This window comes from Thermobia domestica, chromosome 11 (genome assembly GCF_964235325.1).
Source record: "Thermobia domestica chromosome 11, izTheDome1.hap1.1, whole genome shotgun sequence".
NCBI lineage: Eukaryota > Metazoa > Arthropoda > Insecta > Zygentoma > Lepismatidae > Thermobia > Thermobia domestica.
The window spans coordinates 189,016,515-189,041,965 of NC_137464.1; the positions used below are offsets into that span (position 1 = coordinate 189,016,515).

At 33.8% G+C, this 25,451-nt stretch overlaps 1 protein-coding gene across 1 annotated transcript in view; it reads left to right on the plus strand.

The window, feature by feature from the left end:
* The window catches only part of kl-3 (dynein heavy chain 8, axonemal kl-3), a 555,080-nt gene that overhangs the window by 30,721 nt on the left and 498,908 nt on the right, over window positions 1-25,451 (plus strand). The window contains exons 3-7 of the mRNA XM_081731423.1: window positions 1,903-2,125; window positions 4,020-4,174; window positions 9,295-9,505; window positions 17,349-17,509; window positions 22,049-22,225. Coding sequence (XP_081587549.1) covers window positions 1,903-2,125; window positions 4,020-4,174; window positions 9,295-9,505; window positions 17,349-17,509; window positions 22,049-22,225 — 927 coding nt within the window. The remainder of the gene's footprint in view (window positions 1-1,902; window positions 2,126-4,019; window positions 4,175-9,294; window positions 9,506-17,348; window positions 17,510-22,048; window positions 22,226-25,451) is intronic.

Here is a 25,451-nt window from a genome sequence, read left to right on the forward strand (position 1 = left end):
TTATTATTATTATTATTATTATTATTATTATTATTATTATTATTATTATTATTATTATTATTATTATTATTATTATTATATTTCAACATTTTTTTTTTAAAAAAGTTGGATTTACAGAGGCAAGGGAAGTCATTTGTTATACTACGCACATTTTGGAGGGACTGCATTTCTCATGATCTATGAGCAACATCAAGTTTTCATACTGATGCAGGATACCGAGAGGAACGCTCTTACGTCTAGCTAGACTTTACAAAAATTCATAACCGCAGGAACAACCGCTCACGATTGATCCTATTTCATGCACTGTTTAAGGAATCTTGATAAAATTTGCGAGTAGATAGAGATCATTAACTACAATATTGGATGCTGAGATATTCACACTAGGAATTTTCATATTACACTCTTTACTAGTGAGCTGGCTCAGCTCAATTTTGCATTTCAAATGCCATTGCCTATTCAGATGTATGATTCAATGCAATAAAATAATGGAATACTCACTACAATCTTACATCAAAATTGTGCCTCATATTCAACTCACTCACCAGGCCCTCGATAATTTTGCAGTATGTATTGAAATCTTCGGTTTTAAAGAACTGTTCAAATTTCTTATTGCTACTGGGAATGCTAACATTTCCACGGAATGGTATAGATAATTCCACTATTGTAACTGATGCCCAAAATTGTGTATAATCTTAAGGAATTCTAGATCTCAGATCAGATAATTGAACTCTTCTTCAGATCAGATAATTGAACCGGTTTTAAGCTCACTGGACCAATTACTCTTAATTGGACCCCGAGTCTAAGGGAACTCCACGCTAGAGTGTAATACACTTTGGACTTGTCAAGTAGAAACATCAACACATTACAATTTGACTGGGAATTTGAGACCGTCCAAATTGTTCTCAATATACCCTACACCTTCTAAACCGTCCCTAGTGTGTTTTTGCAATTAGTACGCAATTAGGGAAGCTAATGACCTTTGTTCATTGAAAATTAAAGAGAGACGTTATTTTCGTCAGAGTTCATAAACACATTTTCTAGAGATTCAAAAATACAAACCCCTTTGTCATGAGGCACAGGTTGAATCACAGAGGGAATATTAGAGGCAACTAAATCTTGGTTGCTGCAGATGGCATTGCATCTTTTTCCATTCGTTTATGCGTTCAATTTGGACGAAAACGTAGTGCAGTTTATATAAATCCATTTTTCTCTTGGTTCATTTCCTATCTAACAACCAAAATACACACACGCGAAACGCCATTTTTATAGATAGCCAAATTGAACACTTCTTCGAAGCAAATGTTACTTTACCTGTAATATAGAAGAAATTATTTGGAATATTAAAGCATTTGAGAAACACTTTTATATTTATGTATAACACAAGATTGCCAACTGAAAGTATCAAACGCAGTTCTCATGGAAGCACATCGCAATGCCACTAATTACATCACTACGTATTATACAATTTTTGTACAATTTATAAGAACTGAAAATCCGTATCAGACAAAAATGTTACGTATTCCGTGATAAACACATATAGAGTGAATGTAGAAGATAATTTATTACGAATGATAAAGTATTACGAAAAATATGCAATAATGCAATAATGCTAACTGATTATATGTGGAAAACCCATGATTCAGTACAAAATCCGTTATTTTAGGCCAAGGCTGTAACTGGCAAACCAGTACTAATCTTCAAACATCAATGCCATTTTCGAATTCAATGGTCCGAAATTATTAAAGTTTAGCTAGTCTTATTTCTGTAACATTTTGTGTGTTGAACAGTGTAACGTGCCTAATTAATTGTAAATAATATTGTTATTTCCTTAATTAGGAAATTGTGGTGATGTTTATATCGCATTTTTGAATGAGTGAATGTCATATTCTTCTACCATTTTAGGCAAAAGCAAAGGAGGCAAGAGATGACAGGAAACTGGGGTTGACTGGCGACCATTATTATCTCATGGAATTAGCTTCTACGATTCTTGACATTGATATGAAAATAATGGAAGAAGGAGTCCTAGATTCTGACATGCACCTTAAATGTATGGACAGTATATTCGCAGAAGGAGGGAAGAAAGCTATCATGTTCTATTATCAGGAATACGAAGTTGCTGGAATAGGTAAGACGATACAAATTAACGGGCTAGCATTTACTATATTTTAGACATTATTAATTTTCTATATAGGGGCCTACTTAAAATATTTTAATTGCCCAACTTCCTTATTGGGGATTTCTTGTGAGTGTATATGTAGGCCTAAATGATTGACTATGCAAAGAGAGCGAAGGAAATTACAATAGAAAATTTTTAAGTCCTTTTACTACTCTTTCAAAAAGTGGATTTCCTTGTAGAGCTCCTTCGTGGCGAAGCGGTTAGTGTACGCGCCTTTGGTATCGGAGACCCAGGTTCGATTCCCGGCGGTAGCTCATGTGGTTCGGATTCCACGTAAATCAGTAGGTCCACGTCTCATATAGCCTCGCTGCTAAACGGGACGTTAAACTCAAATAAACAATCAATCAATCAGTGGATTTTCTTGTAATTTTGAAACAGAATACTAAACTGAAGACAACATTAAAACGAATACTTAATCTCCCATTTTCTCCAACACTGCAATACTGTCATTTCTTGACGTATCGTTCCTTTCCTTTTATCTATCAAGTATAAACATACAATGTTAATCAAAAATGTCATTCACTTATCACTTTAGAAACAAGTTGTGTCCCATTATTTTACAGTTAACATAAACTCTCTCTTTGTTCATATCCTTTGTTCATGACTATAGAAGTCGAAGGTTCAATTCATTCACGAAGTTCTCCTTTGACTTCTGCCCTTAATCAACTAGACACAGTTTCTATTTTGTATTCCTATTTCTGCAATATCCATCTTAATATTGTCCTGCCATCTACACGTAGTTCTTCGTAATAGTCTCTCCTCCGATTGGGTTTCCAGTTAAACTTGTGAAGTTGTTCCTACTTTCTTGCATTCTGGATATATGACACGCCTACCTGAGCCTTCTAGACTTAATTACCCTAATAATCTTAGATAAACGGTATGAATTATGCATTTTTTTCGTTATGAAGTTTCCGCCATTCTCCATTTCTTTCCTCTTGGAGAACCAAGGCCCTTAGTATCAGAGCTTAGTTGAGACGAGACAAGAAACAAGATTTTTACGTTTTATGTCTCAACTTTTTGTACAAGTTTTGTTTCATGTCTCGATTCATAGAGAGCCTTTGTCTTCTAGTCTCAAATTTGGAAAGCTTTCCGTGTCTCATCTTAAAATGACTTCTCTCAAAGACGATAAAAGATCACGAACATTAAATCACATAACTAACAATTTAACATGTTGATTAGTACGGTAATACGAAACAGTGTTGCTCACGTGATAAGAAATAATAACAAGACGAGACTATGTTTTACGTTTATCTCATAAATGATTGTAAAAGTATGCCTTTTGTGTCTTATTTAAGAAGTTTTTGTTGTCCCAAATCTAGAAAGCCTTTTTTTTAAATCTCAAATGAAAATGGCTTCTCTTAAAGGAAACATGAAAGATAGCAAATATCAAATCACATAACAGTTTTACATCGTTAATTGAAATACGATGGTGTCTAGCATAATGACACGTGCTCAGTTATCAAGAATCAAGTGTATAACAAGCCCTACAGTTGTACCAAATTTCAAGTTTCCATATTTACAGGAGGTACCCTTAAGTTGTTGTCATAACTAGGGTAACAATACATAATTAAGTCACCTTGGGGCAGGAAATTTCCAGTTTATAGATTTTTGCCTTTACTTTTAAAACAGATCCTACATTTGTGACAAATTTAAAGTTTTCATGTTTACAGAAAGTATCCTATAGGTTTCAATTGCTGTCATACATCAGGTAATAATTTCTAATTTTGCTATTACCCTCTAATTCCTCGGGCCCTTTGAAGAAGAAAATTTCCAGTTTTTTTTTTTTTAACCTTTATTTGTATCACAAATCCTACATTTGTGCCAATTTTTTATGCCATTGCAGATAGTGGAAGATATTTACCTGGCACGCCAGTACCGGAAGGTAAAGCAAATAGACTCATGGTAACTGATGGATATACCATCCCATATTTGGGTGCTTGCGTTTTTTGTTTCAGGCTGAGTAACAACGCGCCTGTATCTGGAAAAAATATTCATGAGGTAAGGCGTTCCAAACCTTCATTTCTTTTAATATATTATCGTTGATTATAGTATGTAGTGAACTAAATGTAATTAGCTAAAATTATGTTTGCTTGTATTTATCTTTGTATTTGCTCTCTCTCTTTCGAAATGTGCACAAACTTTTTTAGAATACTCTAGTATTTTGTGACACTACTCTATCTTTCCTCTTACTTCTAAACAGCAATAAACAAAACTGCTTGTATTCTTCCATTATTTTAAAGATAAACAATGCTCTATTTCCTTTTACTTCTAAACGAGAATGAAAAAAATATTTGTATCCTTTCGCTATTCAAAAGATAGTTTCCTCTTACTTCTAAACGACAATAAACAAAATTGCTTATTTTCTTAAGCTATTCAAAAGATAAACTACTCTCTGTTTCCTCTTACTTCTAAACGACAATAAGCAAAATTGCTTATTTTCTTAAGCTATTCAAAAGATAAACTACTCTCTGTTTCCTCTTACTTCTAAACGACAATAAACAAAATTGTTTATTTTCTTAAGCTATTCAAAAGATAAACTACTCTCTGTTTCCTCTTACTTCTAAACGACAATAAGCAAAACTGCTTATTTTCTTAAGCTATTCAAAAGATAAACTACTCTCTGTTTCCTCTTACTTCTAAACGACAATAAGCAAAACTGCTTATTTTCTTAAGCTATTCAAAAGATAAACTACTCTCTGTTTCCTCTTACTTCTAAACGACAATAAGCAAAACTGCTTATTTTCTTAAGCTATTCAAAAGATAAATTACTCTCTATTTCCTTTTACTTCTAAACGACAATAAGCAAAATTGCTTATTTTCTTAAGCTATTCAAAAGATAAACTACTCTCTGTTTCCTCTTACTTCTAAACGACAATAAGCAAAACTGCTTGTTTTCTTAAGCTATTCAAAAGATAAACTACTCTCTATTTCCTCTTACTTCTAAACGACAATAAGCAAAATTGCTTATTTTCTTAAGCTATTCAAAAGATAAACTACTCTGTTTCCTCTTACTTCTAAACGGCAATAACCAAAGCTACTTGTATTCTTCCGCTATTCAAACGGTAAACTACTCGCTGTTTCTGCTCCTTCTCCTAAACGGCAGTGAACAAAACAACTTATATGTTCTTGTGCAATTCAAAACCTATTGGGTAGTAATGTTTCATTCCCACGAGGCCAAATATACACTTACTTCTCCAGAAGTCTGGATTGTGAATTTAGCATATAACAGAAAACTGGAAGCGTTTTGTAAAGCGATGATTGTGCGAGCGGTCCCGGGATCGATTACCACTGGGGACGCTCGATCTAAGAGATGTAACAGTCATCCTGAGTGAAGTTTTTCTTGGGTTTTCCCCGTTTACATCAGGAAAATGTCGGAATGGTCCTAAGATATAGGTCCTAGGCAGCTTTCTTCCATCTTCCTTCCCAGAATAGCGTGCTTGGTGAGGGACATCATCCCTCATACGTGACTGGCTTAATGCACAGATGCCAGTAATGCCCAGGTATATACAAGGCACATCCAGAAAATAAGTGTACTAAATTTTTGTAGGTTTCAAAAAATTTATTTAGAGCAGAACTTTTACGTGGTTACATCAGTACATATGTGAATTATTTTTTCACGTAGTCGCCATTCCTCTCAATGCACTTAGTGGACAAGGAATCAATTATTTTATGCCTTGGTCAAAGAAGTCTCCCGCCACCTCTTTTACCCAATTCTTCACCTCCACTTTCACTTTGTCTTCAGTTGAATTTTTTCCCACTCATGTTCATCTTGAGGGAGGTGAACAGATATTAATCTCAACTCGTCAGATCAGAGGAATGCGCTAATCAGTCAAAATCGACGGTCTTCCAATCTAATCGGTCAAAATCAGTAGAACCGTTTTTAAATTCACGGCACCACTTAAGCACACTCGTACGATTCATAACTCCTTCGCCATAAACTGACTTGATCTCGTTCAAATCTCCAGACGAAGATTTTTCCTTCACAACGAGGTAACGGATAAAGCTGCGAATCTCGCACTTCGCAGCAGATTTTATCGACATCTTTCACGAGAGACATTACTATGGCCACAGTTTTGGTCCTGCTGACGCGTGATTGGGCTCGCTGGAAAGGATAGGAGCTAAGCTATACGGCAGTGTGAGCAACATAGCAATAACAAATTCCCTCTGCCCGCGAGGATCCTAGTACACTTATTTTGTGGACGTACCTCGTATATAAATAAATAAAAAAAATAAAATAAAGCGATGATTTCCTTTCTTCATATTTTTTTTTTTTAATTTTATTTATTTTTCTTTTTGGCCACCAGTGCTTTTCACCAGTAAAGCCGGGACCGGTGGTATGCTCCTGTAATCCAGTTCTCTTGAAGGTGACATAGTGTAGTGGGGAACGGTCTACTGTGAGAATTGGTATTCCATGATAGTCTATACACTCACCTGCAGCGGATTCAAGCCTCCGTCATGGCTCGTAGTCCACATTAATAATACATCCCGTCTCAAACTATCATTAGTGCGATCTCCTTTTGTTTTTGTTTCATCACAGTTCATAGAACTAAGAGTCAGTCATTTTCCCAACGTAAAGGCAGAACATGCACCTACGGCAGTTGGACTGGCACCATGAGAAACTCTTACCATTATTAACGTAACATTTTCGTTATTTCATTAAATGTACTTGATTGCAATATTATTTCTTAACTTATATCTTGTTATTTTCACTCATTATAGTGACTTAGTTTTACATGGGTATTTTGGAGCAGTAATGGACAAATTTTGGCCCGCAGGCAGATGCGACCCCTTGTAAAGTTCTATGCGGCCTGCAGCATGATTTCAAATCTTACGAATAAAAAGAATGGGTTACTTTGAAACAGTTAACAGCTCTGAAACTGACAGTTGAACATTAAACTTTACTTTTGAGCAACACTGGATCTCAGTTAAAACCAGATTATGAGAAACTTCAATCGTTAATAGGCCTTGGCTTACTATTGCAAGATTTTTTTTACAGACTTGATTATTGTTTTTATTAAATTATATTGGTACGCGTAATTTGTTTTTCTATTTTCTTCGCCCCTCTTCTAAATTAGTTTGCCCACCATTGTTTTTGAGTAAAAATATACTTCCAATAATGGACTATTTTGCGTAAAAACACATGTGAACCTCTAAACTTAACAGTAAATAAGCGTATTTCAATTACGCGTGGCTTTGTATATGGCAGTTTAGAAGTAAGACGGGAGAGATAATTGTTAAAACTGAAACAGAACGGAGTGTTCTCTAATAGCTGAAGGGATAACAATGCAGCAAGGAAAGCATAATGGACCCTCTCTTTCAACCGATAATGAAAGCCATTTATAACAAACTTATCTCTATTGGGAGGCAGATAAAAGTCTACTTTATTTCAATATGAGATAAACCCACTTAACAAGTTTGTTGGCCAAGTTTGAAGTTCAAAGCTCAGTGACGAACGTTGCCTCCCTTAGAGTGTACCACCAATTAAGTGATCAGAATAAGGTGCGGACCATAAGCAGATGTAGTTAATAGAAAGTTTTAAACGATCTGGATTCTATAAGATACTCAGAGAAACTAGGATTTATTATTTTCAACTCAAAACATGCGGTATTCACAGAACATAGGTTTACTCTATAATACAATTTCTACAACGTTGATGTAGTGAATATACGTAGGAAAACAGAAAATTGTTATGTGAAAAGGAAATATAGTTATTAATGACAAGACACAGCCAACCATTATAGATACAAGGTCACACCAGTTCACATGTATAGAGTTCAGTAAGGCATGATTCAAGTTTATTGTAAACGAAATTAAGAGTGAAAAAAAAAAAAGAAGAAAGAAACATGATTTCCAAACCAAAGATCTATATTTCACAAACATATTTAATATTTTCTCCTGTTAATTGAATAATGCCTCAATAAGGAGGAATAAGCAATGTTAGTATTGTTTTATAAGCTGTGCCTAGCAACACAAAAATTTCAATTGTATGGTGGGGGAAGGGCGAGGAATATAATACTCAAATACATGCAGTCACATCTACTTCATGGGTTCTTTCATGAAATGGATGTTGCCTTTTTTAACTATTACCTTCTTTTTCCTCAGCAACAAGTTTATTCGGGTGGGTCAATATCTCTACAAACAAGTTACTTGAGGGCAGTATAGTAGGTTCCCACTCCCACACTGCTCTTGGTGTACATATAGGAACCCCTTGGAAGCGAAGTCTGTGTATTAGGCGCCAATGGTGTACCATGAGCTTAAAGTGGTTCAAAACTGTATTAATTAGGTAAAGTCCATTTTCCTCAGGTGTTTTTTGTTATTCTGATATACTGTACTGATAGTACACATGCATTAGAACTTTTCAAAGAAGGTAACTCAAATATTTTGAACAGAATTTCTACACCTACGAGTACACGATTCCAATAATATTACTTCAAAATAGTGGATTTCGATTTATGCATAACATCTTGTAACATTTTCATGTCTATTAAGTTATAGATTCTCAGAAATTAACACGTAATTTATAATTCGATAATTATTAAAGAATCTTTATATGTATGGGATATGTGTAGTGGTTAAATGCAACGTATTCAATGTTACTATACTATGATGTTTTGATGTATAATTTGTATTCTTTCATAAGCAGCAAGAAAAATGAAGAAATGCCATTAGAAATAAATTGCGAAAATGGACGTTTAATATTTGAAGATTGCTTCCCCGACATAACAAAGCACCACTCATTTATGTCACTGCGGTAATACTTTTTATTTTTATTTTTTTTAACCTATTCATGATAGACAACAGTAAAATATTAATACCTGCCACAGACGTTAGTCTTATGTTTGTTATCGTAATGTTATATAATTCAACACCACGCCCTCTTCTCCAGTAAATGAATATACTTACTTAACAAAGCAATCTAAGTTCAGCATAAGCCATTTTTGTATATACATTAGGTTGCATCAGGATGAATTTAGTTCTTATTCAAAATCTAATTAGTTACATTTGAGCACGATGCCTTCAAAATCTTACAGTGACAATACGCACTGTTTATATGTATATATTGAATTGTCATTTCTTTTGGCTTTGTTACAGAAATTCTTTTTTTTTTTTTTTCCTAGGAAATATTCTTTTCAACGTTTGACGTGGCTCCAACTTTGCCAGAAATAGATAATGATCCAGTTTCAGTAGCCAATGAATACTTTCGACGAATTTATACACCGCTTATACGAAATTTCAATCAGTGGGGAGAACTTAACAAAAGTGAGCAAGGGAGAAAAGACAAAAATGAATTTTTGGATCGATTTGGATTCTTCGTAAATTTTCTTGGAAGTATGTAATGTTTATACGGATATTTAAATTCTAAGGCTGAATATTATTTTACTGTTTCAAAGAAATATCAAGCTACTACAGTGTAATTTTAAAAAAATACATTATCTTAGACGTAAATGAGAAACCAGATTTACTTTTAGGAAAGTACTTTCAGTTACAAAAGTTGTATTTTCTCTTTATTTATTTATTTTTGTATTTTGTAAGTATTGTTGAACAATAATCAATTAATCTCCTTCAGGAAGAGTAAATTTCCACCAAAGAAATTTAAAGGTGCCGAAATTGTCTAAAAGAAGTTCGTACCCGACATTATTTACTGAGCATAGTTGTGTACACATACGACCAGTGATGAAAATTTTCCGGAAAAATTTTCTGATTCGTAAAAACATACTCCACTTATTCCTATATCGTTGTTTAGCCGTGATGTGAGGCGGAAAATTTTCTTCTATATTTTTCCGGAAAATTTTCCGTTAACAAATATCAGTGATCAAGTAGCAATTATTCAGTATTCATGAAATTGATTGAATTCATGTATAGAAATGTTAAAAAGTGAAAGATCGTTTAAAGAATCTGAAAATTTAGGAACAAGTGAAATAATTTTTCATGAATTAAAAATTGTCTATTCTGTACAGTGATGAAAATTTTCCGGAAAATTTTGAAACGGAAAATTTTCCGATTTATAAAAACATACTCCACTTATTCCTACATCCAGTGATGAAAATTTTCCGATTCATAAAAACATACTCCACTTATTCCTACATCGTTGTTTAGCTGTGATGTGAGATGGAAAATTTTCTTCTGTATTTTTCCGGAAAATTTTCCGTTCTTAACAAATATAAGTGATCAAGTGACAGTTCTTCAGTGTTCACAAAATTGATTGAAATCACGTATAGAAATGATAAAAAGTGAAAGATCGTTTAAAGAATCTAAAAATTTTCATGACTCACACAATTTTCAGTATTATGTATTAACAAGTGAAACAATTCTTCATGAATCGAAATATTTTCTGTCTTGTATGGAAAAATTGAAGAACTTCGATGATTCGGAAAATTTTCATCATTTTGAAGCAAAAAGCAGAACAACTTTTTGTGAATCGGAAAGTTTCATTGCTCTGTAGAAACAAGTGAAAGGAATTTTTATGAATCGGAAAATTTTCATCACGATGTAGAAACAAGTGAAAAAAAACTTTTCATAATCCGGACAATTTTGGATATTATGTATAGTGATATTAGATGGAAAATTTTCCACTCTATTAAACTGCACATTCAGCTATAAAATTCAATTCCTGTAGAGGAAAGTTAAACAGCAGCAAATTATCATTTTCCAATTAGCTTTCGGAAACCAGAAATTTTCTAATATTTCAAGTTGGGAAGTAAAAATATACAGTGTTTCTCTCTCTCTCTCTCTCTCTCTCTCTCAGTGTGTGTGTGTAAAGTGCAGGGAACATACATCGAGTTCATAGAGAACAAATATCCCATTCCAATATTTAAAATGTAACAAATTGAAAAGAAACCTTTGTGAATTTATCAATTTCAGAAACAGAAAATTCCACTATTTCTTCACATGTAGGCCTGCCTATGTAATGAAATAACTACATAAAAGTTCCTTATGAAGATTATTTTTGTAACAGAAAATAAGAAAAAAAAATGATTTTTTTGTGTTTAACACTTGTAAATCATAATTTGAATATTTTAATTTCGTATAATCAAATCTTAGAGCAGATATTTGTATTGTAAAACTACCATTATTATGTATAAAAATGTATTAGAAATAATGTCGATTCGATAGAACAAGTACATAATATATATATATATATATATATATATATATATATATATATATATATTCGATTCCTGGCGGGAGCTCATGTGGTTCGGATTCCACGTTAATCAGTAGGTCCACGTCTCATATAGCCTCGCTGCTGAACGGGACGTTAAACTCAAAATCATCATATATATATAGCTTCCTTATTAGTTATATTTCACTTTCTCTTCTGAATGAATATATGAATAAATAATTTTTTATTTCCAGAAAATGGTCAGTATTTGCTTTCATGAGTTACTTAAAATTTACTTAAGATTACTGAGAATTTTGGGTAGTCAAAAATTTACAGTAGGCATTTTATATTATATCTACTTATTTATAAATGTTGCAGTATATAAATCTATAAAAGTAGTAAAGTTATGAGAAAACCGTCTCATGCGTATTAAACTGACGAAATCTAATATTGTAAGATCAAAGGTGGATTCTGAGGGAAGAACGCATTGAATTTTTGAAACATTTTTGAAATGAAGAATCGTTAGATTTTCACTTCATGAAACTTTTTAAGACAATATTTATTATCAATAAATTTTACGGCTAAACAACGATGTAGGAATAAGTGGAGTATGTTTTTATGAATCGGAAAATATTCATGACTTTCAATAAATTGAAATTTTAAATCTATAAAATAATAGAATGGGATATTTGTACTCTACGAACTCGATGTATGTTCTCTGCACTTTGCATACACACACACACACGCACACATATATATATATATATATATATATATATATATATATATATATATATATATATATATATATATATATATATATATATATATATATAGAGAGAGAGAGAGAGAGAGAGAGAGAGAGAGAGGAGTTGAATTGAGTTGATTTAGAGTTTAACGTCCCTTTCAACAGCGAGACTATATAAGACGGGACCAACCGATTAACTCTACTACATGAGCTCCCGCTGGGAATCGAAGCCAGGTTTTCCATGCCAAAGGCGCGTGTGCTAACCGCTTAGCAACGAAGGAGCTCAAAGAGGAAGAGAGAGAGAGAAACACTGTGTAAAATTTTACTTCCCAACTTGAAATATTAGAAAATTTTCAGGTTCCCGAAACCTAATTGGAAAATTATAATTTGTTGCTGACTAACTTTCCTCTACAGAAATTCAATTTTGTAGTTCTATGTGCAGTTAAATCTAGTGGAAAATTTTTCACCTAACATCACTATACATAATATCCAAAATTGTTCGAATTATGAAAAGTTTTTTCGACTTGTTTCTACATCGTGATGAAAATTTTCCGATCTATGAAAATTCCTTTCACTTGTTTCTACAGAGCAATAAGTTTCTGATTCACAAAATGTTGTTTTATTTTTTGCTTCGAAATGATGAAAACTTTCCGACTCAAAAAAAAGTTCTTCATTTTTTTCATATACGACAGAAAATATTGCAATTCATGAAAAATTGTTTAACTTGTTCCTACATAGTACTGAAAATTGTCTGAGCCATGAAAATTTTCAGATTCTTTAAACGATTTTTCACTTTTTAACATTTCTATACATGAATTCAATCAATTTTATGATTGCTGAGGAATTATTACTTGATTACTGATATTTTTTAGAACGGAAAATTTTCCGGAAAAATATAGCGGAAAATTGTCCGAAAAATTTTCCACGGAAAATTTTCCACCTCACATTACCACATACGACAGTTTTTTTTTTTTTTTTTTTTTAATTAGAAATTTATTGTTAGAAAAATTTCTGTTATACAAAAAGATAGGAAAAACTTTATTCTAAGTTTGAAAATAAATTATGTTACTGAAGATCATAAAACAAACGTGCCTCTTTAACTTAATGGAGTGAAATTATTCCTATCAAACCACTTGCCTGAAACTGGAATCAATTAGCAATAATAATATTTTATTTCTATACTATCTTTGCCTCTATGTAAATTTGTGTTTTACAATATAAAGTTATTCTCAAGGTGACAACTTTAATGCTAAATTTTTCCATGCCCGTGATTCCACTCAGAAACTTTAGTCACCACTGCTTTTCATGGAAACGTAAATCGCTAATTGTAATAGCATCTAAAAGATTCCAAGAATGATTTTATCATCCATGAACCATGGCATTACGAAGGAGTACGGGCTTAATTTTTATTTCTCAGCTGAAATTTCATGTGCTACATAGGTACCTAGCAAACTTGAGTATTGTAAAATTTAAAATGAAAATCATTCTACCACTAAGACTAGAACTATTTATAGCTACCCTTCCAAAGGTGGATTCTTGACGTCGACACTGTTTACGACGTTAAGATGGGTTTACAGATCTCAAAAAAATAATTCTAGTTCAGTGCAAGTGAGTTTCGTTTCACAGTGTGAAACTAAGGCAAACTTCCAAGTTATGCGAATTCAGTACTCAAATCTGAAGTACTATATCTTTAACCACTAGTTGCAATAGAAGAATAAGATCAGATATGGAACATGTTCTTCAAACGCTGAATCCATGTTTAAAATCCATTATTCGTTATATTTTATTTTCTTTATCAAAATATGATAAATATTAAAACCGGAAGTACTAGAAAATTTAAACCTTTTCTGGTTTTGTTGGATTTTGTGACTAGTAATGGTATGTTCCCTTAAGACGCTGAATCGATCCCCCCTAAAGAAAAACGCTTCTCTTTATATATTACCACTTTTGTTCAGTGGCGACCAACGTTAAAACCAGAAACGGTTGATTTCTATCTCTTCCGGATTTGGTAGAATATTGGCGACATGGTAATGACATGTTCTCTCGTGACATTGAATTGATCGCGAAAAACAGCTTATCGTTATCTGTTACAGAGTTTGTTCTATGACGATAAACGTCTAAACTGGAAATGCTTAATTTCTACCGTTTCCTGTTTGAATAGACGGTAGCGGGAAAACAGAGTCTTCTCTTGAGATGCTGAATTGATTTAAAAAAAAACTTCTGTATAACTGCCAACGTTTTAGCTCTATGGAAATCAATACTGAAAGCGAAAGTAATGGTAAATTTAATTCACTTGCTATTTCGATAGAAAGCTGAGGATACTGATGATACGTGGTTTTGAGACGCTGAATCGTTTAAAAAAGTAAAAAAGTAAAAAAGTAAAAAAAAAAGCTTCTCGATATCTGTTACATTTTCTTTCTATGACTATAAACGTTAAACCAGATATGGTAGATTTCTAACCTTTCGATCAGAATAGAAGGCTAATGGGGAAGATGAAGTCTACTCTTTAGATACTGAATCGATTGCAAAAAAAAACGCTTCTCGATATCTATTACCTTTTTCATTCTTTTCGTGTGAAACTGAAAATGGTTGATTTCTACCATTTTCGGTCCGAGTAGAAGATTAAAGGAACAAGTGAAATATACTCGTGAAGCACTAAATCAATTGCAAAAACCGCTTTTCGGTATCTTCTACCATTTCTGCTGTACATAAATCAGTATTGAAACCGGAAGCAATTAGCAAATTTGAACCACTTTAAATTTTGGTAGAGTGTTGCGTATAGTCATGGCATATTGTCTTAAGACGCTGAATAGTTTTCAAACAAACCGCTTTTCTCTATTTGTTGCCGTTTTCGTCGTACACAGAAACCGAAAGTGATTTATTTCCGCCACTTCCGGTCTAAATAGAGTGTTAACGAAGGAGATGCATCTTACCCTTGGGATACTGGGACAATTGCTAAATAAACAGTTTCTCGATATCTTCTACCGTTTTCGCTCTAGAGAAATCAGTATTGAACCTGGAAGTAATAGCAAATTTGAACACATACGATTTTGGTAGAATGTTGCAGATAGTTATGGTATGCTATCTTAAACAATGGCGAATCTAGCCCGGATCTAGGGGCCCTAGGCCCCCAGTTTTTGAGTGTCAAAAATAATTGTAACTATTAATCCAATGTTCTCTGGATTGCTGCCAGAATGAGTGTTGCTGTGCTGAGCTTTCGTTACCATACAGCGGCAAACTCAGCACAGCAACACTCACTCTGGCAGCAATCCCGAGAACATTGGATTAGTAGTAGACGCCAGCAAAGCTTCAAGATCATATTGACAAACCTCTACGGGGAGGATATTTACAGGAAGATAAATAGACTCTAGACACTCCGCCGAACAAAAGGGAAGTTGTTATCTCGATTGGCCTTCTTACTACGATGCAGAGACCAAAGTATCATTCCAGACTTCGCTAAAGTTACCAGTCACATCAAGTCACAGAAGGCACAACGGGTCCTTATCAGGGCCAGCCACGCTCTAGTCAGGGAACAGATACAGGAACTTCACAGAAGACTAGACCAGCACGACAGGGAAAGGAAGCATCTACTTCTGTATCTACCAACAGTGCTCCACACCTGGGACTGGGAATGGGTAGATTCCATCACGTATGCATATGGTAGCAGGCAGCATGAATTACACATAGTTCATCTTAAGAAGAAATTCGAAAAGCTTAACCAAAGACAAAACCCTGAACCATCTCACCCGAGCAGAGAAAAAGCAGTGGTGAATCTCATAGCTCTGAAGATGTTGCCGCTGTATGGTAACGAAAGCTCAGCACAGCAACACTCACTCTGGCAGCAATCTCGAGAACATTGAATTAATAGTAGACGCCAGCAAAGCTTCAAGATCAAATTGTAACTATTGTTTATATACTTTTGAAACTTTATAGTAACCTTATGATATACCTATCATAGTCTGGGTTTTGGCTGCCCCCTCCCAGTTTTTACCTTTCAGTTTCGCCACTACTTTTAAAACATCGTTTTCGACTTTAGCATTGGTTGAAAATACAGTTAAGTCATTCTCTTACCGACAAACGAACAGACGGATATATCCGTTCTATAAAACTTCCGATACTTACGTTTATTTAGTTTGAAAGTCTAAAAAGTGACATAAGAACTTTTAGGTACAATGTAATATTTTCTTTCTATAATAACATGAAAACAGTAAATGGTATGACTCTTTCTATCTTAATCATTTTAATATTCTCAGCAATGACATAGTAGTGTGAACTTCAATCTAAATGTTGATTAATATGGTGGCATATAATCCATAAATTCATACTGTTGTTTATTTAACATTCTTGTTGTTAAGGTGTTGGATATAGCAACTTACAGCACCAAATATAAAAAGAAAAACTGTTCAGTTTATGTACTATATATGTAATTTTTTTTCTAAACAACATTTCTGAGAAAGTACATCTTTTTGAAATATTTAGATTTTTTCCCTTTCTCGTTTGCATACGTTACTCTCTTTGAAGAAATTACAATATGCATAATAAATAGTGCTGGAATTATATATAATAGAAACATGTACCTGCCACTCCATGTGCATGTACAAAATTGTTTCTTTGTGCAAAATTCTCCGGACGTGTTAGTACAAATATTTTTCCTATTTCTTATTTACATATAAACTAGTGAATATGTGCATATTTTCTTTGAAAAAGCTACAGTATAATCTATTTACAATTGTTTTCATATTAAAATTCACATGTCAGTAAGAAATATTATGTTTCGACTATGATCCTTAGAAGTATTCTGATAAATTTCATAAGATTTTTTGTTTTTATTTATTTTGTTTTATTTACATATTGTTAAATTTACTACAACTCACGTGCCATTCTATTATAACTGCAGCTAAACTACGCACAAAAAAAGGAATAATGTAGACCACACATCTTGTGTATTTTTTTTTCTATACAAACAAACATTAAGAATGTACTCTACACAATCTTTAAGTCCTAACTACACTAGTGTATCTTGCCAGGCTAATATGTGCCTTATTTTAAATCACGTTTATTCCAATCTTCTAGTGAAGTCACTTATATATTGACGCAAATTTGAATACAGATAAAAAAAAATGTTGACATGGTTTAGAATAGAATACTATTCCACATTAATTCAAGAAGGAAGTTGAACATATTTCATGAAGGTGAAAATATTTATAACAAATAGATATTCTACGTGTTATTTACTATAAATTGTAAATTAAGACTCAAAATTATTCTTACATCGAATTTGAAGAATAAAACCACATCCTTAATTCATGTGTTATTTACAGACACTGCACTGGATTTGAAAGGTCGTGTTACATTTAAAATGCCTTCGGAATTGACAGCTAGTCTGCAAATTCGAGAGGATGTTTCATCTGCTGTCAAAGATCCACAAGCTCTAGCGTTGGTTGAAGATACAGTTAACACATGGACCCTTCAAATAGAACGGGTAAGAAAGATATTATCTAAAAGTGCATATTGTAAATATAATTATAAAAAATATTGAACTCGAATGGAGTAAATATCAATATTGCTTTTTCATGATAGTAATCATTTTTTGTAAATACTTTATAATATCTTGATATGTTAAAATTACATAGTTAAATATTCTATATAAAAGAATAAATAAAAAACAGTAAAAATAATATTAGATATGAGTTTACATAGAAATATTAGGTTGCTATGAAATTCCATAGTCATTGAATGTACAGGATTTGTTTGGAAAGTAGAAGGATTGAATTAAAATACATATATATATTTACAATTTTGACACATTGACTTAGTAGTTTTCAAAATATGATCCTTCTGCATCAACACAGCGTTTCCAGTGACTCTGCCGATCACCGAAGGTTCCCTGGAACGCAGAAACTGGAATGTTTATCAGCTCCCTCGTTACGGCCTCTTGAATGGCCTGGACCGAGTCGTGCTGCCGTCCTTTCATGACGTTTTTCAGTCGGGGAGAGAGGAAGAAGTCTGCAGGAGCGTCATCTGGGCTGTAGGGTGGCTGGACAAGCTGTGTGATGCCATGTTGGTCAGGAAGTCCATGACAAGCAAAAGCGGTGTTGCTCGGCGCATTGTCGTGATGAAACTTCCATGATCCAGCGATTGCTGGACGGACGCGGGCGACTCGTTTTCTGAGTCTTTCAAGTACTTCCAGGTAGAATGCAGCATTCGCAATCTGACCAGGCGGTACAAACTCTTTGTAAACCATCCCTTTGCAGTCAATTTCATTTTTGACTTGTTCATGCGGGCTTTCTTCGGACGAGGTGAGGCAGGGGTGTGCTATTCAGAGTTTTGGTGCTTTGTCGCTGGGTCATACTCAAAAAGCTACAACTCGCCTTCGGTGATAACATTATCGAGAAAATTTACAGGTGACAATGCACCTTGAAAGGGGTTCACATTAAACTCGATCTAACTCCGTGAAGGTTTCGAGACGACTGGTAACTGGTGCGCTGGTAGCGAAGACCTCCCACCACTCAACCAGCGCAGTAACATCCCCCTCCTTCCCACGTTTTGGCGGAAAAAAGTGAGTCCTGCTTCTTCTCGGACAAACCCTGTATCTAATATAATGTCTCATTTTGGTAAATTAAAGTGTAATCGTATAATATTATTTTTATTTGGAAGTGTTTGAAACAACCATAGTATGTTTGCAGAGATTTGAACTAATTTAGTTGAAACAAGATAAGAGAACATAAACCTAAAGGATCATACCAAAAAGAAAATCGTAATGGGAAATGTGGCGAAATAGCCATCCTAATACAAGAATTATAACGTTGTTGTTGTTGTTGTTAATAAAACAGTAGGTTAGATTAGGTTTAATACGTTTCTTCTCACTCTCGCCCTTGTTAACGTACAGGTATAAAACTTGTCAATAATTATGAGTGCACAAGTACTAATCCAGTAAAACAGAAACCAGATAATTAATAGTAACGTATAGAGCAATACATGAGTCCATTTTAAAATACCATTACACAATACAGTAAAATAGAAAATTATAAACAGCAATTTAAATATTTATTTGTTCCTTGTATTCATTTGTAAACAATCACGTGTAAAACCTGTGAACGATCACTATTCATGTAACCTGAACAAGATATCCATGTGTTCTATTATACTGAATGTAAAAGAAACATGCAAATAAATAAACACACCCACTTTCCCTTTGCAAAATTAAAAGGGCCTTCTTATGGTTAAATGAATAGTATTTTCGTATTTAGTGAGGGTGATTAGTGTTCAAATATCAGTGGAGTACTATGTGATTTTTATCTCATGTTATACTGTGGACCCACCTCCAGTGCGCTATGGTCTTGATGCTGAAATGGGCGTTAAATTAAATTCAAACAAACCTACGATAAGTAGTAGTAAATTACTACTCTAAAAATAATTAAATGTATATTATATAAACTTTTTCAAAATGGAGTTTTATATGGAGTTTTTCAAAATCTTCCAGGAAAATTCATGCCAGTTTCATAAAAATCGGATTTCTTAAAGAACAATTAGCCCGATGCATATATTCTTAAGGTTCCCATTGTGCCAGGATGAAGTCAACCCCAGGCAATAAGCCATACAGAGAAACACTGAAGAAATCAGACGCAATATTTCACATAAAACCCATAATTTCCAATAAATATATGTTTAAACATTTTTGGATATGAAGTGAATTCACCCCTTTTCCCCTCATTTCAATCACTTATAATAGGGGTAGGTCTTAAGTTTTATTCTATGCGTCATAAAAATTGGGAAGATTTTATATAATTTATTGTGGAAAATACTTTATTTTAATTAAAGAGTAAACTCGTCATCTTAGTTTTGATTGATTTCTACCCCAACCAATGGACGAATTCATCAGTCTTCTCGAGGATGACTGATGCAAACTCAAAGTAATGGGATCCAATGGGAAGCTTCGAAAAAAAATCTTTAATAAAAATCTCATAATTTATGGGAAAGATATAATTTTAAAAAGTGGGGTGAATTTACCCTCACCTCTTTGTTCTTGATTGCTTTCAAACCCATACAGTAGCATTGATAAGAAAACAAAAAAGAGAATTTATGTTTACTACATTATAATTAAATAATTTTAAAGTTCAATAAAAATCCATGAAATTTAAATGTAACATTTTCTTCAAAATGGGGTGCATTCACACCTTTTCCTCTGGCTAATTTTAAGTGCAGACAATAGGAGTTTTGGGTTTTTAATCAAAACACACATTACGTGTAATGAAAATCGGATAATTATTCTGAAATTAAACATGGACTATTTTATTTATTATTGGGGATAGATTGAGAAGTCTCAATGAAAATACTCACCGTGCTGCATCAAAATCGAATAACGTTTACATTATATTTATTTTCTAAGATGATGAAGGCATAATTAATATTGCATAACAAAGATCATATTGTGCAACGACACGCTTTATTTTATGAGTGGAATCACTATTAGTCAGGAGGTAATGTAGCCTCACGTATTCTTTCTGAGAATCCCATCCCATTCATTAATTTTACGGGCTCTTCTATCTATAGAATAATTTACATTGGATTATTTATTTGCATTTAAATGTTATACCGTATTCATATTTTCGTTTATAAATTGTTTAATTAGAAACAAAAGTATTTTCTTAAGAGATTGAGAAAAAACTGTTATCTTAGAGCAGATATGCGGGGATAGTTGTTCCGTTAGCATTAAAGTAATTAAAAATACTTCGTTTTTCCTATGTTACAGTTTAAGAGCGATATGTAAAGTAGATGAAACTGGTACTGTATGAGTAACTACTTAACTCCTGCAGGGGACAAATTTGATTCCATCTTACCACATTTAGTAAAATCGGTGCAACCAAATCCCCCTGCACCTCCAAGCTCTTCAATACTGTCTTTGTATTGAAGCAATACATTTCCCGATAACCGCAACTCTCTCAAGCCATAAACGACACGTGTATGGTGTTTTCTGGAACATTGTTGCTATCAGTTAAGGCGTTTTAAAAATCAAGATACTTTACTGGTTATTTCTAGATGTATGCATACGAATGAGTAGGTATTCTAGCCTCTTCGACTAACACGGCTAGATGTGGGCACTGGACTCGTAAAGTAGGGATAGTGTAGCCAAGCCTTTCCCCTAGAATGTACATATATATTGCAGTGAACTGATAGAGTGAATAAGATTGAGAATTAAGATTAAAGAACACATATACACACATACAACATCTCAGTGGCAATGGTTTCATTACTCAGATGTTTCGTTGCACACTTCAATTACTACGTATACGTATATTCGATATAAGACTCTGAAACGTAGTCAAGAAATCAGATCATTAGAAGAGTTTCTGTCTGTACAGGAACACAAATTAAAATTATTATTTTCCAGGGACGTAATAACATCTCTGTTATTGTTATAATCTCCGTTTTCAGTTTAGTTTCAAAATTTCTAAAATTGTCTTTCTCCTATTTATCCGGCATATTCAGGGACACTATATACAGCTTTTGAACTACTTGGTTAGTATCTCAACGCTGTTACGTTGACTTTTTTAAAGTTCTTATGATATGAAGTAGGCCTAGGTATCAACTAGACATGACAAAATTGAAAATAACAAAGAAAGATACTTGATTATAAAATGTGACGAAGAAAATAAAGTACTGACACTATCTTGCTGTCTAGAATACACAGGGAAAACAGTGTACAAATTGCAGCATCGTTCTTTTTTTCGAACATCCAAAAAGCAGACTACCCTCTAACTGCAGGAACTAATTGATATCTCTTCTGTGTCAGTGGAATGTGAGTCTTGATTGTGCCAAGTATATATGTTTTACCAGTATGTCTAAAACTTTTGTACTTGGTGGAGTAATTTATATTTATTTTCTAAGCAATACTCAAAGTGAAAGAAAAGAAAGAACCATCCTACTTTTGAGAATTGAAATATACATTTCTTATAATTTTATAACTATTGTTACAATTATTTATAAGCAGGTAGACAACTTTTCTGCTTTTTTCTTGCAGGTTTTGACACAAAGTAATCAGATACGCAGTGAATCTGATGAGACTGGTCCTTTTGCAGAACTTGAACATTGGCGAAGGTTACTTGCTAAATTTACTTCAATTATAGAATTCATCAAAACGGACGACTGCAGAAACTATATTCAATGTTTGATGAATGCTAAGTCGAAAGTATTAAAGGTAAGTTCATTTCTCATTAATATCTTTCTTTTTTGGACCCTACTTATATGTATTTATCTTTATACGATAGCTTGTACAAGTCAGATTATAGATTGTCTTGTAATTGTGTGTAAATTTCCTCCACAGACAAAACTTTTAACCTAATTTCCCTATTTAAAAATTAGGATATTTAAAGTTATATTTATTAAAAACTTTGATGAAGCACTTCGTATTCATACAGTAGTGTCACTAAAATGAAGTTCAATGATAAAGTTAATTTAGCGAAAGTTTATAGTTTCAGCGTTCAAAATTTCTTTATATTAAACCATCCTTTAAAAATGTCTTTACTGTTTTCCCCAAAAAATATATAATATATCATTTTCTTTATAGAAGTTTTGTGTTAGAAGAATATATAAAACAAATGACTTTGTGTTTCATATTTTAAAACCACGGTATACTTTCAAACTATGCGACTTCTATGATGAAATTGGCCATAGTAGATCTATAACTTTAAGATGTAATACAGGAATAAAGCCTAAGATGGAATTTATTGGGACGCTGAACCAATATCAAAACAACATTTCTTCCTATCTCTTACTGTTTTTGTCATATGAAGATCCAAACCGGAAGTAGTAGTAGATTTATACAACTTCCGGTTACACTAGAAGAATAAAATTGAAAATGAACAAATTCTTCTGATGTTTATTAATCGATTGCAGAAAATCGCTCTCAATTCTGTTTTCGCTCAATAAAAATTTATAGTGAAACCGGAAGTAGCAGTAAATTTCTACCACTTCCGGTTTTAGTACAGAGATACAGGTGAAGATTAAGTCTCATCTTAAAACTTTGAATCGATTTTTTTTTTTTTTTTTTTTTTTTTTGTACTATGGCTATCAGCTCTGAAACCAGAAATTTCCGATTGAATAGAAGGTTAACGAAGTAGATGGAACGTATTGTTAGAACGCTGAACCGATTCCAAATAAAACGCTTTTCGTTATAAATTAGCGTTTTTACTCTATGGAGACCAATATTGAAACTGGAGGTAAGAGTAAATTTCTTCCACTCCCGATTTACTAAAGATATGCGGGTCAAGATTGATGTCGCATTGACGTCTACTTTTCTGAGACGTTAAATCGATTCCAAAGACTCTCTTGTCGCTATCTATTGCCATTTTTGTTCTTTGGTAATTAACGCTGAAACTGGAAATGGTCGATTCTACTACTTCCTGTTTGAAGTTATAACGGATGAGATGGAATCTATTATTGAGACACTGAATAGATTGTAAGAAAACACTTCCCAATATCTCTTACCACTTTAGTTCTAATACCTATTAACAACCAGATAGACAGACGGAAATAGCCTTCTGTACAACTTCCAATACTTACGTATATCATACTTTCGAAATTTAAAACGATTTCCTTCAGCAAAGGAAGTACTTCAGGTGGAACTGCATTCGTATCTTTAACATTTGTTGGTTACTAAAAAGCACAGAAAACATTCTTTTAGGAACTACCCCATATGTGGTAAAATGCCAATAGGTATACTTCAGTATTCTGAGAAACTAGCTTTGGTAGAATGAAAGATTTTTTTAAATTTTGGTATAAAGGTTACTGATTTTGATACAAGACCATAAAAATTTTATCCACACTAAATTAAGATTGAATTGATTGAAATTCAGTCTTCCTTTTTAATATATGAGAGTGAAGTTACTGCTTAAAGTAGAATCTGAATTACTACTTTTCTTTCTATCCGAGAATTAGTATCTTCACCGGGGACCGAGTCCCGCACACAAAAGCATACGCGGGACTTAGTTAGCGACGAAGGAGATCTTAAAAATATGAAATTTGTCTGACATTGAGCATTTTATTTAATTCAGCTTAAATGGTGAGGAAAAAATATTAAATTCAATTCTGAAATTTATTGAAAAAAAAATAAGAATATACATAGTCAGGTGACGTACGAGGGCTATCCAGAAAGTAGATTACGTTTTGGAATAAAAAATCAACAAAGTATAGGAAACAAATTTTATTATATACAGATGAAAGCCACACACAAATACTACTTTTCGACATAGTCACCATTCAAATTAAGGCATTTATCGTAGCGATGTACGAGCTTGGAAATTCCTTCGTCGAAAAATTCGGCCGCCTGCGACTTCAACCACTTCGTTACCTCTTCTTGCAGCTGTTCGTCGTCATCAAAACGCTGCATAGCCAGCCACTTCTTCATTGCTGGGAATAGGTGGAAGTCGCTCGGTGCCAGGTCGGGACTGTACGGCGGATGAGGAAACAACTCCCACTGAAAAGATTCAAGAACTTCACGCGTGACATTTGCCGTGTGGGGCCGGGCGTTGTCGTGAATCAACAAGATCTTAGAGCTCAACATTCCTCTGCGCTTGTTTTGAATTGCTCTTCTGAGGTTTTGCAGAGTTTGGCAATACCTTTGAGCATTTATTGTAGTGCCTCTTTCCAGGAAGTCCACCAAAATCATACCTTTTCTGTCCCAAAAAACAGTCGCCATCATCTTTCTTGCCGACATTGTTTGCATGCATTTCTTGGGTTTTTGGGGAGAACCTGTGTGCCCCCACTGCATTGATTGCAATTTCGTTTCACAGTTCACGTGTTTCACCCATGTTTCGTCACCAGTAACGATGCGATCGAGTAAAGAGTCACCATCCTTATTGTAGGCGTCCAAAAAGTGCAACGCTGCAGCCATTCGCTGATTTTTGTGGTCCTCTGTCAAGGAATCCATCTTGCACAAAACTTGTGGTAACCAAGCTTTTCGCTGATGATTTCGTGCAACAAACTTCGCGAAATTTGTGGAAAACTCAAAGAAAGTTCCGTTATTGTGAACTTTCGATTTTCACGGACTTTAACATCGACTTTTTCGACAAGTTCGGCAGTCACTTTGCTGGGTCTCCCACTTCGATCTTCGTCGTGAACATTGGTTCGGCCATTTTTAAATCTTATGACCCACTGTCGCACTCCACCTTCAGTGATAATGTTGTCCCCATACACTTCACACAGCTGCCGATAGATTTCTATCGGTTTACAGTTTTTTGCTGTCAGAAACCTTATTACTGCACGCACCTCGCAGCTCGCGGGATTTTCAATTAACGCAGACATTTCAAACCGTCACAGTATCTTAACGGAGCACAGCACGAACCTCTCACTAGCACGGCTAGATGCCGACTGAGCTGCGCAACGCTCTGACCCCAAGATGGCCGCGCTAGCCCCGCCCCTAGCGG